The sequence below is a fragment of the Micromesistius poutassou genome (assembly GCF_964030765.1).
Source record: "Micromesistius poutassou genome assembly, chromosome: 11".
NCBI lineage: Eukaryota > Metazoa > Chordata > Actinopteri > Gadiformes > Gadidae > Micromesistius > Micromesistius poutassou.
Window position 1 is genome coordinate 7,707,029 of NC_140281.1, and position 16,247 is coordinate 7,723,275.

Consider the following 16,247-nt stretch of genomic DNA (forward strand, 5'->3'; position numbering starts at 1 on the left):
CTTTAATTAGAGGTGGTCGATGAGAGACAGTGTCCATATTTCACTTGAAAGATTGAAGTACAGATGTGCAGTAGAAATCCGTTGGACGAGGAAATCCAACCTCTGTAAAGGTGACTGATGTTGACAGTAGCTCAGAACAATGTGGGGTAGGAGGCTAGTGGCTAGTGGCTAGGAGAGGAGGGACCAACTTGGCGGAAGTAAGAGGCTTCTTTTTCACTTCAATCAGGAGAGTGCATTTGGATGCAAATTATGGTAGCCTTCCAAACGGTAATAAGGCTTCCCTCGCCAAACCACACCCCAGAAGAAGAAGAAGCGTGGGTCCACCGCCTGAGGATGTTCTGGTACCTGTAGGAACAATGCACACATGGTGAAGACAGGTCGCTCTCTAGTTGTCTATCCATCCACCCAACCCTACCGCTCTATACATGACACTCTATTTAAGGAGTTGTGATTATCAGCACATGTCATATCCATAGACTTCGTCTCTTCCTTCTACTGCAGTCGCCTGACCAGTGATCTGGAAATTATTACTCGAAATGTAAACTACTCGACTGAGGCAAGCTTGATTTACAGCCCGACAACTGAGGGTGGACTAAGAAAACCATTTGGGGGCCGCCCTACTTATATACAAATCTTTTATTATGGGAAAGAGGACATTGCATGGTAAATAATAGACTGATTTACCATAAGCTAGTGCTCTTTAACACTATTCTAAGGAGCTACGTGGGCTACAAAGCTATCGGGAAACCCCAGTAAACCACTGCAGTGTTCTCACTTTACAAACTACCTCTGGCCCTTTGTGTGGGTTTGGGTTTGGGTTGCCCATGTTTGTCCGATACTGACGCGGTTTGAGATCTTATCCGAGGTCTGACCATGTCCTCACATGTACTCTGTACATGTACAACCTTTTGGAGTTTGGATCAAATGTGTATATACATTTCAGGACATAGCCTTTACCAAGTAGCCTTGATGAAGAGTAACATGTCTTCATGTTACTCTGAGAACCCCTCTCCATCTAGAGGCTCAGACTTGACTCTCAACAGATGGCGTCATTGCCTGGATAGTTTGCTGACCAGCGGTGTTCCTGGTTGGCTGATGAGTTGGTTGATTGAATCAACGACTAGCTGAGATACAGATGTATAATGCATAACCATAGTGGAAGAAAATGGTGACATCACATGTCAACAGCTAATAACTTCTGTCCCATCGGACCGTTTCCTGCCCACTCAGTGTAGGACACCACTTCCTCCACTGTCACAATCTGTGCAGAGTACAGGAGATGTACAAAGTACAGAATGTACGTGGGCTGCATACAGTGCATATCTAAAGAAAGCCAACAACATTTATTGTGTAGTTACTGCAATAGCTCCCCCAACCAATAGACACTTTTCCTCTAGAGACATCACTTGTAAACCCACCAACTAGAGCTCCCATTGACAACTAGCTCCCATTGACAACACAGGAAGCATCTCATCTGTTTTGTCAAATATGCTAAAATCAGATACAATGCAAGAGGAACAATGTTGAATGAGAATAATGAGATTGATACCCTGCAACAAAACGGAACATGATGGCTTTGAACACCAGGCCATCTAATTGGATGAGAGCCGCTCACTCAATGGGGCAGTAAAATGTCACCGTGATAACAGCCAACTATAAAAATGACGACCTGCCTGATTGGTCTATAGACAGTCTCTATTGTTTATGTTGATATGAAGTATGATGTAATATTCAGCTCAATCCAAAGCTCTGCAGCTTGAGTTACTACACTCACTAGTTTCTGGTAGAGTTACTACACTCACTAGGTTCTGGTAGAGACTTACTACACTCACTAGTTTCTGGTAGCGAGTTACTACACACACTAGTTTCTGGTAGCGAGTTAACTACACTCACTCGTTTCTGGTAGTGAGTTAACTACATACACAGTTCTTCTCACACAGATTTCGGTCCTACAGTTTCTAGCTTAGAAATATGTGTTTCCATTTGGGTGAAAGGCTCTTTGATTCAATGTTTTCTCAGAGTGCTTAAGATACATTTAGATTTAAGTGTTGCCCAAAGGAGAATATGTTTAAATGAAGCCTCTCCACCTGGATGTGTGAAAACAGCGATGTCAGGAAGGATGGATGTCGAGTTGGGATTTAACAACAGCTGACACACAGTCAGGCAGTAGCAGTACAGAGCAGCTTCCTCCCTAATGTGTCTGCAGCCGTCCCCAGCCCTCTCCCCTCACCAGTCACCCCCTCCCCCAGCTGGCGCGGGCCTTGTTGTTTACAGATGCAGCAATGCGGAAAAGGGAAATTTGGAGCACTAGTTCAAATTCAATTTAATCACAGTGCATTTGCCTTTTATTAGCCACCTGCCTCAAACCTCCAATCCGATGAAAGAACTCTGTCGCCCTCATTCTGTGGCGTGTTTCACACTGGGCCAGACTAGTTGCACAGCTACAAGCAGGCACTTATGGTGTGAGACGCACAAGACACAAGATCCTACAACACAGTTTTCAGCATAATTCCGGCCTAATAATGTCCCGCTCTGTAGCCCGGGGGATTATTCAACTCTTCACCTCCACTCAGCAGCCAGTAATATCTCCATGTCTCTTTGTTGTGCTTTAGGGTGAATACGACTCTCCCAGCATAATGGACTTTCTGTTTCAACCAGCTAACCAGCAGGGAAATAATTGGCAGGCAAGATGAGAAGTGCCCCAAAATGATAGCATATCAGTAGTAAAAAGGCAATGCAGATAAAAAATCCCATTTTGCCCCGAGGCCAGTTTGAAGAGTAGAATGATAATGTGAACCTTTAAAGCACGCTGGCTATGCTCTGTGTGTCGCTGGTCCCAATAAGCAGCTCCTTTGTTACATGATGCACATTCCCCCTAGTTTTATTTGGGAGGGCAACAATGTGTAAACAAAGGACTGTATGTTGTAATTGAATATAAAAGCTTTTTGGGAACTGAATTGCATCTAAAAAGGAAAAGTTGTAACCTCTTACACTGCGTGGATGTATAATTACAGTTGCTGCAATCTTTTAAATGTTAGACCAATGCACACAGAATGAGCACATTCAGTTTGACCTGAATACTGTGGAGGAAGTGATAGAGCGAGTAGAAGCATGGGTTGGTGCATGTCACTCCAACGCCCTGCCTCTAGACATCCTCAAGAGAGGCCGCTTTGACGGCTAGGGGACATGTTCACCAGTCAGGTTCCATTTGGAAGACGCATCAGACGAGGATCGCGGACGAGCGCTGTTACGGTCACGATTGTTGACGGGAAGGGGGTCGCGAGCGCTGAAGTAGAATAATGATGTATAACGCATAGGCCCGGCTTACACACGTCTCGCGGCAGCTCACATTAAATGTGGGCTGGTCCACCTGACCTCGGTGGCCGACCGGCCGACCGGGAAAACTCCCGATCGTCCCGACGACCACTCCGCCCCTGCGGACATACATACGTGTTGCATGTGACACGGCTGAACGACACGACCGCACACTCGACGCGAGTGTGCATTCGCGTCGTTCAGCCGCAGCATTAACGAGTCACATAATGGATTTAATGCATCACTAAGTAGTAGATTTTAGAAGGCAGGCAGCAAATGATGATTGAAAATTGTTTGTTGTAAGCTTGATGGATATAATTAAAAGAGTGCAGGTAAAGGGATAAGCAAGTTGACATTGTAATTAGGTAGCTCAATAGGGACTAACTATTACACACACAAAAAAACATTAGGAGTGACCTTTGTCTTGTTTAATAATAATACAGATGCGAGGACTCTTAAATAACTACATATAACTAATGTTAGGGAAATCTAAATGTTTTGTTACACGTTTCTGGAATTTTGGAATTTAAATATATATATCGGCCGATATATCGGAATATCAGATTTTTAAATCACCAAATATTTGTATCGGTATCGGCCTTAAAAATCCCATATCGGTCGGGCTCTACTCCCTATTAGCACGTATACATGTGTTGTTAGCCAAAGTTTGTAAGTTGAGTCCTGTTCTCTAAAACACATTCGGTGTGCTTGGAAGTCGTGATCACATCCTCTATCAGGCCTCTGTCTGCATGCTGTCCACCAGGTTCACAAAGGCTCAACCCAACCGAGCCGGGAGGGGAACGCTCCAGGGTTCTGACAAACTAACTATATGTGTTCCAGTTCCTACACAAAATCTAATCTCTTCTGCTGTTTGGACCTCAAAATTAAGTTTCAAGCGCAATTACCAACTCATCTTATACCTGAGCTGGGGATGTGTTTGGAGGACTGGGATCTGTTACCTTAGCTGGGGGTGTATTTGGAGGACTGGGATCTGTTACCTGAGCTGGGGGTGTATTTGGAGGACTGGGATCTGTTACCTGAGCTGGGAATGTGTTTGGAGGACTGGGATCTGTTACCTTAGCTGGGGGTGTATTTGGAGGACTGGGATCTGTTACCTGAGCTGGGGGTGTATTTGGAGGACTGGGATCTGTTACCTGAGCTGGGAATGTGTTTGGATCTCTTACCTGAGCTGGGGATGTGTTTGGCCGACTTGGAAGGCTCTCGAGAGCTGGAGGTCGAGCCTGCCATCTGGTCGCCGCTCATGGCGTCCGGCCCCAGAGGAGAGCTGGGTTTGCGCGGCTTCTTGTCGGTGAGATGCAGGGGGGAGGACTTCTTGACGGGCAGCGTGGGCCGCTGAGGCCGCTGGGTGCTGTTGACCTTCAGCCACGCCTGGGCTTTGTGCTCCAGAAGCTCCCCGTAGTTCGCCAGGGTGACCCGGCACTCGTAGAGCCCCTCGTCGTTCTTGCTGACCCTGGAGATCTGGAGCTTGTGCGAGATGTCGTTGCCCTGGACTTTCACCGTCTTTATCACAGAAAAGGTACAAACAGCGTTGTCCGTTTTTTTGTCATGAGTTTGTCATCGGAACATATAATAAAATACACTTTAACTTAATTGAAGAGAATCACAAGCAAAAAGAAAACTGAAGTGTGAACTGGACTTACACTTATTTTATTCCCATCCTTGTCAGGGTCCAGCTCTGCTGGGGTTTCCATCTGCAAACACAAACAGAATCAACCAGGTCAGTGAATGTTGACTTGTTCAGTATTTCATATTTATAGGGTTAATAGTATGCCCTAATATGTATGATGTAGTAAAGCAGCCATCTTGTGAAATGGCTCAAGAAATCACACTCACAAAAATAAGATTGACTCAATTAATAGTTAAAAACAACTGAAAAAGGATGCATTTGAAATCCAATCATTCTCTCCAACAACAGCCATATTCACCTCAAGGGTTCGAACCACAATCAGACACCAGGAATATTCTCCATACAGCCCATTCCTTGCCACTGTTTAAATATCAAAGGTGGACGTTGTGTCGCTTGTGTATTCACTGTGCTGGAAAGAAGATTAATGTGTCTATCAAATTGGAGTAAAAAGGGAATTCATTCGCAAACACTGATTCACCCTCCCTACAAAACAAAGTGTACTCTGGCGGACGGTCAGCACAGAATAGATGACTTGGTGGTGGAGCTCCCATTGAGCATTACAACAGAAAGAAATGGAATAGCTGTTCCTCACTGCCATGTAAACAATCAGATCTATCATCATCTTGTGGTAATATGTTCAAAAAGATTTTCTGTCAATGATTATTGACCAATTGGATGACCCATTTTCAGAACTTGGTCTGAGCTCCAAGATCACTGAGGACCAACGAAGTATCAACGAGGTAACCCAAGACGCTCTGATGAGCTGAAGTATGAGGAGCAGGATCTCCTAGAGGCACCGCAGCGTTCAGGATGACGAGGTGTTGAAGGGTTGGCCTCCTACCGGCTGGGAGAGCACTTCAACGACAGTGTACACTGGCTGCACAATAATGAGGACTTGCTTTCTAAAGCCCCTTGAATATGCATAAGGCCACTGCTAGGCTAGGCTAATGCGACTGAGACTAGACCAGCCAGTGCATCTCCTCAGTGCTGGGGAGGTAAACCAACAAGCTGAGCTAGAAGTAGCTGGATCGCTTAGAGATGGAATGCACCACAAGGGACAATCCTGTCCCCTTCAGCTCCTCCCACCTCCTCCATGATAAACAGAGACAATTAAGTCCCCCCATCAGACTTGTCCCCCAGGTCCACCAGAGAGCACTTAAGAGCTGTATCTACCCACAGCCATAAGGCGCTTGTTCAATTGGGTGTCCCACTATTATGGCTCTTTGTTCATTGCTTATCAAATAAACCCCAAAAACATATCCTTCACGCATGCTTTCTGATCACATGAACTGATGGAAACATTTCTGTCAGGACGGCTATGATACATAGGCTTCAACACACTTCATGTGTTCTTTCAAGATTCTTACTTTGGTCATTTCTTGACACTAAAATAAGAGCAAACACATTTCAGAGGCAACTTGATGTATTTATTTATCTTGTTGAACAGAATACAAAATATGTTTTTGTTCCACAAGATTCTTTGGAAATAAACACTTTTGATGAAGACACATATTATAAACACTACATTTGACAGTCTAATTATTAGCATCTTTAGATAATTGGTTTCCTGTATGTGTGTTCCAGCCTCTACCCCTTCCTGCCTCCCCACGGACACAAGATGACCTCATCTCATCAACTCATCCAGAACACGATCGCTCCCTATTTTTACTGCACTACATTTTTAAGGTGTTTGTTTTAATAATGAATGTGTCAGAGGATGGGCTGATGGAAAATGTGTAATTCATGCAATCATTTTGTTATTCAAATGTATTCGATAATAGGAAGGGTTCTTCAAAGCCCTGAAATGTCAACAAAGCGTGTTGCTGCTTGATGTAGAATAGCTTTACTCCCCCTAAGTAGCCCAGGTGAAGCTGCCTCTGTTATATGATCACAAGCCTTTGAATCTCAATGCAACAAATCTCTTTTAGGAAATAAGCTGTCAGACGTAGAGAAAGAGAATATGTCCCTTCAGGCCGTGGAGCTATACGGACGCTGATGTTTGGATCCGTGCTTCAGAGGGGAATTAAATAGTCCCGAATCACGAATGTAACCAGTTTGAGGGGGGAAGTGGTCCTGGAAGTCACCTATTAAACTACAGAGGCAACTATTTATGACCCACAGTCTGCTCTTTCTCAGGGATTTCAGAAGCAATGCTCAAAGCATTCTTTGAATTGTATTTATGTTTAGACTGGTAGATTGACAATGAGAATATACCGACCTTTACCTCATAAGGCTAGACATCCATTATGACCAGCAGGGTGTCCATGTTTGAAACCTTTGTACAGGGAGTATGTTTTTATTTTCTCTCCTAAAACATTTATAAAAAAATCCTCCTCTGAAATTTTTACCATTAACTGTGAGTCAATGAAGTATCCAAAGCATTATGAGTGTCTGACCCTGGGTTGTGTTGTGTGGCTGTTAACGGCTGTACAATGGTTCTGATATAACAATGAGAACAGCAGAGTCGATGTGGAGACGAGGCAACAATACATGCAAGCATGCTTGCAGCATGCACCAACTAAATGGGTAAAACGATGAAACTAAGAAGACACAACAAGCATAATCCCTAAAAAAGAGTTGCAATGAACGCACAAAATAATACACACTAAGAAGCATGTGTGTGGCCAGACTTCCGAGGAAACGTCAGCAATATGGGAAATATGGCCATGAAGAATTCAAAGCATCAGGATATCAATACAACCTTTATCGGTAACTCATTTCCACTCATTATTCATAAACCAATAGAATATAAATATGTATGAAGTACAAAATTAATTGAAATAGATTTAAAGCCATGAAGACCTCAGGTTAAAGTGAAGCTGACTGAATAACCACGATTCTGACCCCAGTGCAGCGTGATCTCCAAGGTGATGATGCGTAGAACCCATGAGCAACACAGTGAGTTAACCAACACCAACATCAGAACTATTTAACCATTCACTGCATAGTGCTTTTCATGTTTGTGCATGGGGTGTGACACCTCATCCACGACCAGAGTGCAGCAGTCACTGGCTGATACACAGCTGGATCCCTCCTGGGTGATGCATGGCTGGACCCCCTGTGTGCTGGGTGGACCCCCATGGTGATGCAGGGCAGCCATTATGAGCCAGAATGCCCATCACACACACTGGCCATCAAAGGGAATTCTACAAGTTCTAAACCTTTCGGTTAAAGGCCAGGCCTATTGTGATGAAACACCAATCGCAATTCCATTGACCAATCAATACATTTGTGTCCTGATAGCAAATCCAATAGACAAGAGGCATGTATGTCCGTGATCGTGGGAAGTCATCAAGTTAACAAAAGACCATCCAAATTACCAAGTGAAAAATGAAATTAAGAACTGAATCAGTTCTGGGATTGTTGACAACACGTTTTTCTACTAGATTTTAACTTTCTCATCAGACACAAACACATAGGAGTACATGTTGATGTCATTCTGAGCATTTATGCATATAAAGAATATAGAACAAAAAAGGATGCCAAATCCATCTTCTGTGTCGCTAGGTGAACATAGCATATATCTTCTTTGATAGCATCTCGTAATTCATGTCCTGATTTATGACACGCTGTCACAACAGTGGTTCTGTTGCTTCATGATGTGAAGCATAATTAGCTATAGGGGCCGCCACTTGGCATTAGTGCCAAAAACCCACAACAGGAATTGTTGAGCTTTTTCTCTGAACATTTAATCTGAAAGACAAACCATGTGTGTAGCAGCAGTATTGGTTTACGAAGTGGACTAAACAATGTGAAAGGCATTTTGAGTACATCAAACCTCCGTTGATTTACAAGTAAAGCAGGTAAACATTATTATAGAATGACAAAGGTATACAAAAACAAAAGAAACATGTAGGCTTCCATAGTCTGTTGCAAATCATCCAACAAATTAAGATACAAGTCCTGAGTTTAGACATCAAACAAGCCACTATAGATCACTGTACTGATGGGATTCGGTAGGTTATCAGAAACATGTCCAACTCGGTGGTGGAATCCTCTACTGAACAAGACAACCCTAAACAATAGCTTAAGTATCCCAGGGTAGTCTGAACTACATTACCCAACAACCTGAATCTGCTGGTCCCAGTCTGGACTACATTACCCAACAACCTGAGTCAGCCATGCTAGACAGATAAATAGAGAGAGAAACGCACAATAATGTGAAGTAACAAAATAGAAAAAAAGTCCAGTAATATTTTTGTGCAACCATAACCATAACTAACCATAACCATAACTAAATATCAGCTTCACAATTTCAAATGGAAAGCAATTGTTGCTTTGATTTATAACACACGAATCATAGATTAACGTCTCCTACCCATTGTCTATATCTTAGAATATATCATTGAGGGAACATGAGAACAGGAGATATTGATAAGATAAAAAATGGGCCGGCCACAATCGTACGGCCACAAAGTACAATAAATGATCTAACCTGCCAAGTGAACCTGGCTCTCTGAGTTACGAGGGCCAGGGTGGCGGTAATCATTGGCTGTTGGCCTCCGTTGATAAAAGGATTATTGCCACCAACTGAACACGAGTACGTATCAGCCTCTGATCAGCACCGCAACCGTTTTACTGCAACAATACATTAAATGTAATATCCTCTGACTTCTCTTCTGCTTCTGCAGGCCTGAAGCAATTAAAGAAGAATCAATGTGTTCAGACGGAAACCTCTGACAGCTCCATTATCCCGGCAATACGAGGGGCTTAGAGGACTCATGCTTCTATGGCTTGGTACTCATTTTGGGCCTTAATTCTCTGTCCACTCCTTAAGCAAACTCATCTTCTCAACGTTTATCATAACCAACTAAATCCTTCAAATTGTGTTAGTTAATTTAGTTTGGGGTTATTTTCCCAAATGTGTTGCCTACTATTTTCATATTTTCCTCTCATTACTCATCTCTCAGATCATCACTGATATCTAACATCATCTTCCTCAATCAGTCCAGGCTGTGTACACCTCCTTGTTTCTGATTGGTGGAGGGGTTTTACATTGCTCAGTGGTTATTTTATTCATAATTCTGATCATATAAAATCGAATAATCCATTATGAAATACTATTAAACCACATTGCACAAATACAAATACAGACATTGAAAGTGATGATTTGGTTGGACTGAAGATTTAATTAGTTGATTGATTTAATGTGTTAAGGGTGTTAGATTGCCGTAAAAAGTATAATCCAACTAAATCAGACCATTTAGGATTTATATGAATAACAAATACACTTCCTTAACCAATACAAATCCACGATAGCATGGTTTAACAAGTTTTATTTCCTGAGTGACTTATTTAAGGCAATTTGTTGCATCACAGCTTATCTGATGAGGAGTTAGGATCAAAAGGGCATGCGGAAAACTGTAAGTGACTGCAGCCGAGGTGCTGTAAGTGACTGCAGCCAAGGTGCTAGAAGAGACTCTGATGCACATGTCCTGAGGACCACGGACTCTGGCCGTCTATACACAATGCTACACATAATGTTACACAATGCAACACACGGCTACACATGGCTACACACTGCTACACACGGCTATGCAATGCAACACACCGCTACACACCACTACGCACCGCTACACACCGCTACACACCGCCAGACACACACAGGCCGTGCTCTCATGTCCCATAGGTCCATGTCTCCAAGGTCCAAAAGACAGAAATATCGTAACACACATATAATTATTATTAGCAACAGTATCATGGTTTGTATTCTGTGCATAATGCATATGTATGTAATGCATGCAAACGTGTGTAATTGGATCTGTGTTCACAGCACCTTACACATTATTAGGTCAGAGAAGAACCATCCTAAGTCCCTCTGAGACCAATAAACCATTTTTCCAAAGCTTCCATATGCTGAAACCAAGGCAGCGACCAGGAATATATACTGTCTGTAATATATACTGTACAGGACGCTTTCAATCATGGTCTTCTGAAGTATAACAGCACATTCCAAGCCCTCTTGGTAAATCATAGTCATAAAACAAAAAGGAGCCAGAAGGTGGTTGTTATTGTAGCAGAAAGGTGGCCGAGAGGAGGGCTTTAATAACAGGGACGTTCCAAGGTGGGGGCTTGGAGTGGGACGTGAACCCCTCCCACATGGAGCTCAGTCCAACCAGAGCGGACTGTGCAGTGAATGACAAGAGGTGTAGTCAGTCAAGCCTACTTTGCACCTGATTGGATCAGTTTGAATCAATCAGATTCCGCAACAACCAATCTGATTCTGCAACACCCAATCAGATTGTGCAACACCCATGACGTGAATTGTCCTTCGAGGAAAGCCCTCGAGGCCTTTCTATTTCATCTTCCATCGGAGTAATACCCTGGAGATCAGATCAAGCTATGACAACAGCAGCATCGATGCTAACTCCTTCAAACAGCAGCCATTCCAAACATGGCCTTTTCTCAGATTTTCTTCTTCTCCTTTTCTCTTTCTCCATTCCACTATTTGTACACTATATGGATTGCATCAACAGAAAGACTGTAGGTGAAATCTTTACATCTAATATGATATAGTGGTGTAGAAGTGTCTTATTATTTTCTCCTATTTGCTGAACCTTATCCACCCCTGCTATGACTTCTCATTATACTGGATGTGACAACACCCCCCTTCTCCAACCAGGTCCTCAGTGTCTTTATCCTGGGACGTCCCACTGTCTCCTCTGGGGCTATTTGCCCCTCCTGCTCAGGACTGTCTAGTCCGGTGCTCTCAGCTCTCCTCCAGGGTACCCCTGTGTTCTGATGTTTCTGTGGATGTATGGAATCCACAACAGACTTTGTACAGAAGGAGCTCAACCCTCAATAATAGATTGTATTACTGACGACCGCTGTGTGCTCAGTGTATCTTTGATGAGAGAGTCCCTCAGACGGAGTGTACTCGAGCAAACTGTTCTCCTATAGAATCTGTCCTTCATACTTCGAATAGTTTAACTTTGGTAAGCAGAAGAAGGTCATCTAAGGCTTCAGCTGTTGGAACATCTCCACCTGGCCCCCTGTGGATTAGCAATGCTCTTGATGTTGTTTCCAAATCCATCAGCATTATCCAGTTTCTGGGTGCATTCCAATCTGAACTGGAACGTTGGGTGAAGTCCTGGTTGTTCCTTGATGTTCCATCATGAGCCCAACCCTGATTGAGCAGAAGGTTATCCTTCAGGAATGCTAGGATAAGTCCCAGATGAGCCACACTCATCACTATCACAGAATTTGATCAATTGGTTTGCGTAAATACTCAATTCTAATCTGCACATTGCGAGCCAATAGTTGAGCACCTGCACACTCATCAAACCGCAATGTTTAATTCAATAGAAAAACTATTATACTTGGTACTTGAAAGTCCTCATCAAGTAGCCTTGACGAAAATAAATGAAGGATCATTCTTTGTCAAAAATACAGGTGCTGTAACCAAGGAAGACTAAAACAACTTGGGGACAATATTCTATTGATTTTGATCTATAAGTCTGATCACTCAGAAGTTTGTCAAAATCACTTGCTGCAATAAGCAATATAATTACACACCCGAATCACTATCACAACCAACTAATTTACATCTCTGCTGTATGACGTCATTATGTGAAATAACCTAGTAAATATATTATGTAATAATAATAATAATAATAATAATATAGTCCATCCCACCACACTCTCAGTTTAGTTCAGCAACTTTTTCAAATGTTTATTTGTTCGCTTCCTTTGAACACATTCATGTGTGGAATATGCACTGCATCTTAAAACACAGGCACTTTAAAACAACCATGAAAGATGCATTTGATGACAAGCGTATTCGCTGCTCTCTGAATCTTAATATATTAATATATATTAGATCACCAGTGGTACTTTCCTCACCAAATCATTCCAGATAATCCTTCATGTAAGACAGGAGGTGATATGAGTCCAAGGTCCAGATCGATAGGCCGATGCAGACAACATCTGCTCGTTTCCCCTGATCAAAAGCCAGATGAAATACGGTGACGCAAGTGTGCCGACAACAATAGCCTAATAATCACTACTTGTTCTAGTGACAGGAACATCTCAGAGCCCACACATGTGCGTCATATCTGTTACAGATGCACACCATGTACCCTCGCACACAGAAAGGAGCAGGGCTGGATGTCTGAGCCCATCACACACCACCACTCACCAGCCTCGGAACCCAGAGACACGTCTCAGAATGTTAAGAGAAATATCAGAAATATCCTCAATGTCCTCAACCCTGTCAGATGTTCCTGTCTACAACGGGCTGATCCACATGAAATCTACACAACCAAAGAAGAACATGCCAGACCACATATGTACCAATGTAGTCTTTGGATTGTCAAATGAAGGCCTTTTCCTGTGTTAGTTTAAGGCAATGCTGATTGAAGTTAGGGTTTCAGGTGTCATGGAGATATTTTCCTTATCGGTGATCTATGACGAACTAACCCTATTACCAACCCTAGACTTATAGAGCCATTGCCATTTTGCTGTTAGGCTGTAAATGTGTCATTGTTTTGTAAATGTGTGGTTTTAGACAATATATGAATAACAATATAGTAACGATTCATTCCTTTATAGTATTGTTGCTCTTACAAAATATGGTTTTGGAATGTTGAGAATAGCCAAGGGAAGGTTTCAACAAAAGAACGATGTAGCATGACACTAAGCATGGTGGGAGCACTGCTGCCTGTATTTACAGCATCATCAGGTGGCTAACACAGACCACTGCAACAGTAGGAGAATGCAGTGTGACACTTGAGAATGGATCTTAGTCGTGAAGAAGGTTTTTGAATAAATCAATATAGACAACTCATTAAAAAAGAAAAAGGAAATGCCAGCAATACCTCTTCTGCATGAACGTCCTCACTGTCTGAGGGCACAGGCTCTCTGAAGAACCACCACTGGATCTCCAGATACACAGACGCCGTCCCACTCTGAAAAGCACATGCCATCTCGATGTTCTGTCCTTCTACGGCTGTGGTGTTGGAAGGAAGATCTGTGAACTGCCCTGCAGAGGGGAGGAAGGGGGAGACATGAAGGCGATGAAGGAGGTGGCCTTGGTCATCAGTGAACACACACTCCCGAATGTGGGACTGGGATTAGTATGTCAGATTGAAGTGGACCATGGAAGTTCTTTATTAATTCTTTATAGTCCTACTCTTCCTCTATGTCGGCTACTGTCGGAGTTTGTTATAATATTCTGTGTTTAGTCTTAAAAACGTTTTTAGCTAATTAAAAGTAATCAAACAAATGATTACTTTACAATTGTTGTTTTTGATCGAAAACGTCTCAACATGCATTGACATACAATGAGAAGAATGTAGGTACTAATCCAGCGATAGACGTACAAATAAACGTATAACCTCCACCTATTCTTTAGTCTGGAATGCAGGAGATTTGCTGCATGAGGCAGAGAGGAGAGAGGCTGCGGAGCCTCCCCTCCCGCAGACTCTCTGCTGTCCTCTCCATGGTGCTGAACCCCTCGGTGGTCTGCTCTAACATCAGCCCCGCTGTCCACTCCCAGTAAGAATCTTTGAAACAAATGTCTTCAGAGATTCATGTCCAGGCCATTTGCTCTCACGATGGTCGAAGTCCGGCAGCCCTAATAGGCTTCATGTGTTCTGAACAGAACCTCACCGAGTTCATTTCTAACACCAGTTGCGTTTTTCTACCAGAAATGCCAAATGGGCAAAGGGTTTATCTTGGCGTTTATTGGAGGTCTCCATTTGAAGACATATCCTTCGTTATCGGCTCGTTGTCAAACACGTCATTTTTCAGATTTTCTGCACTTGTTACATTTCGTCCGCTCGTCTGACGATCAGACATTCTGTTCACTTCTTACCTTCGAACGAGAATCCCATCTGGAAACAGAGACCGGCTAAGACCGCAAATCCAACAGAGTCCTGCGAGCTCCACATCATTCCAACGAGCAGGTCGATGATCAACAGAAAGGGACGAAATCAGATCCTCAACGCAGAAAAAACCCCAGCAGCGATGTCAGATAGTGTCCGGTGTGACTGGGGACCGGAGCGCAGAGGACCGGAGGACCGGGGACATGCTGCTCCACGAGGATCGGGAGCTCTTCACTACTGCTGCTCCTCGGTGTGGCTCCACGACGCTGTGCGGGAGAAGGGCTGCTGTGAGGGTGGTGCTGTGAGGGTGGTGCTGAGGAGAAGTCAGGGTACTGGCCCCCTGCGGTGTTGTGAGGGTGGTGCTGTGAAGGGTACTCGCCCACTGTGGTGCTGTGAGGGTGGTGCTGTGAGGAGACGTCAGGGTACTCGCCCCCTGTGGTGCTGTGAGGGTAGTGTTTTAAGGGTGGTGCTTCTCGCCCCCTCTGGTGCTGTGAAGGTGGTGCTTTGAAGGTGGTGCTGAGGAGACGTCAGGGTACTGACCCCCTGTGGTGCTGTGAGGGTGGTGCTGCTGTGAGAGTGGTGCTGAGGAGACGTCAGGGTACTCGCCCCCTGTGGTGCAGTGAGGGAGGTGCTTTGAAGGTGGGGCTGAGGAGACGTCAGGGTACTCGCCCCCTGTGGTGCAGTGAGGGTGGTGCTTTGAGGGTGGTGCTCTGAGGAGACGTCAGGGTACTCGCCCCCTGTGGTGCAGTGAGGGTGGTGCTTTGAGGGTGGTGCTCTGAGGAGACGTCAGGGTACTCGCTGCCTGTGGTGCTGTGAGGGTGGTGCTGAGGAGACGTCAGGGTGCCCCTGTGGCGCTGCACCGTGGGCTCCTAGCTCCGGACGGGGGGGGGGGCTCCTGGCTCCGTGACCCACTTGATCGGGATTTACGGCGATGCTGATCGGGCAGTTGATGAGCAGATTGGATCTGGATTGATCTATTTATTTATTAAGAAACACGTGTATTGAAATGAGATATACCGCTGCCAACAGAACGCATCAACTACATTCACTAATGAATGTATGGACTTAAATATATAAAATTAATTACACATAAAGACACAGACTGAGATAAAACTATGTCCATTGATCTCAGTGCAATGCCCTTTAGATAAAACTTTTATACAAACTGACAACTGACAAACACCCTCTTTGAACAATCCAGTTCCCACCTGTCAATCAATGGCAGCAACTTTTGTAAGGAGATAATAGGATATTATATGACATTAGGATATGATATAAGGATATGATATTATGATGACTATTACGATGAAGTCCAGTCCACCTCACTACTGGCCTGGGCTACGTCTGCTATGGGCCGTTACGTGTTAACAGGCCTTTATATGCATTGTCTGTTCTATGCTGCCCTCTTGGCCAGGTCTCTCTTGAAAAAGAGATTTTAATCTCAATGAGACTTTTACCTG

At 43.9% G+C, this 16,247-nt stretch overlaps 1 protein-coding gene across 1 annotated transcript; it reads right to left on the minus strand.

Annotated features, from left to right (window-relative positions):
• Nucleotides 1-247: 247 nt before the first annotated feature.
• Nucleotides 248-14,856, minus strand: vstm2a (V-set and transmembrane domain containing 2A; the record flags this gene model as incomplete). Its single annotated transcript, XM_084475262.1, has 5 exons — nucleotides 248-345; nucleotides 4,500-4,836; nucleotides 4,977-5,027; nucleotides 13,780-13,943; nucleotides 14,778-14,856. 5 exons carry the CDS (start codon nucleotides 14,854-14,856, stop codon nucleotides 248-250), a joined length of 729 nt encoding a protein of 242 aa, XP_084331388.1.
• Between the last annotated feature and the right edge of the window lie 1,391 nt (nucleotides 14,857-16,247).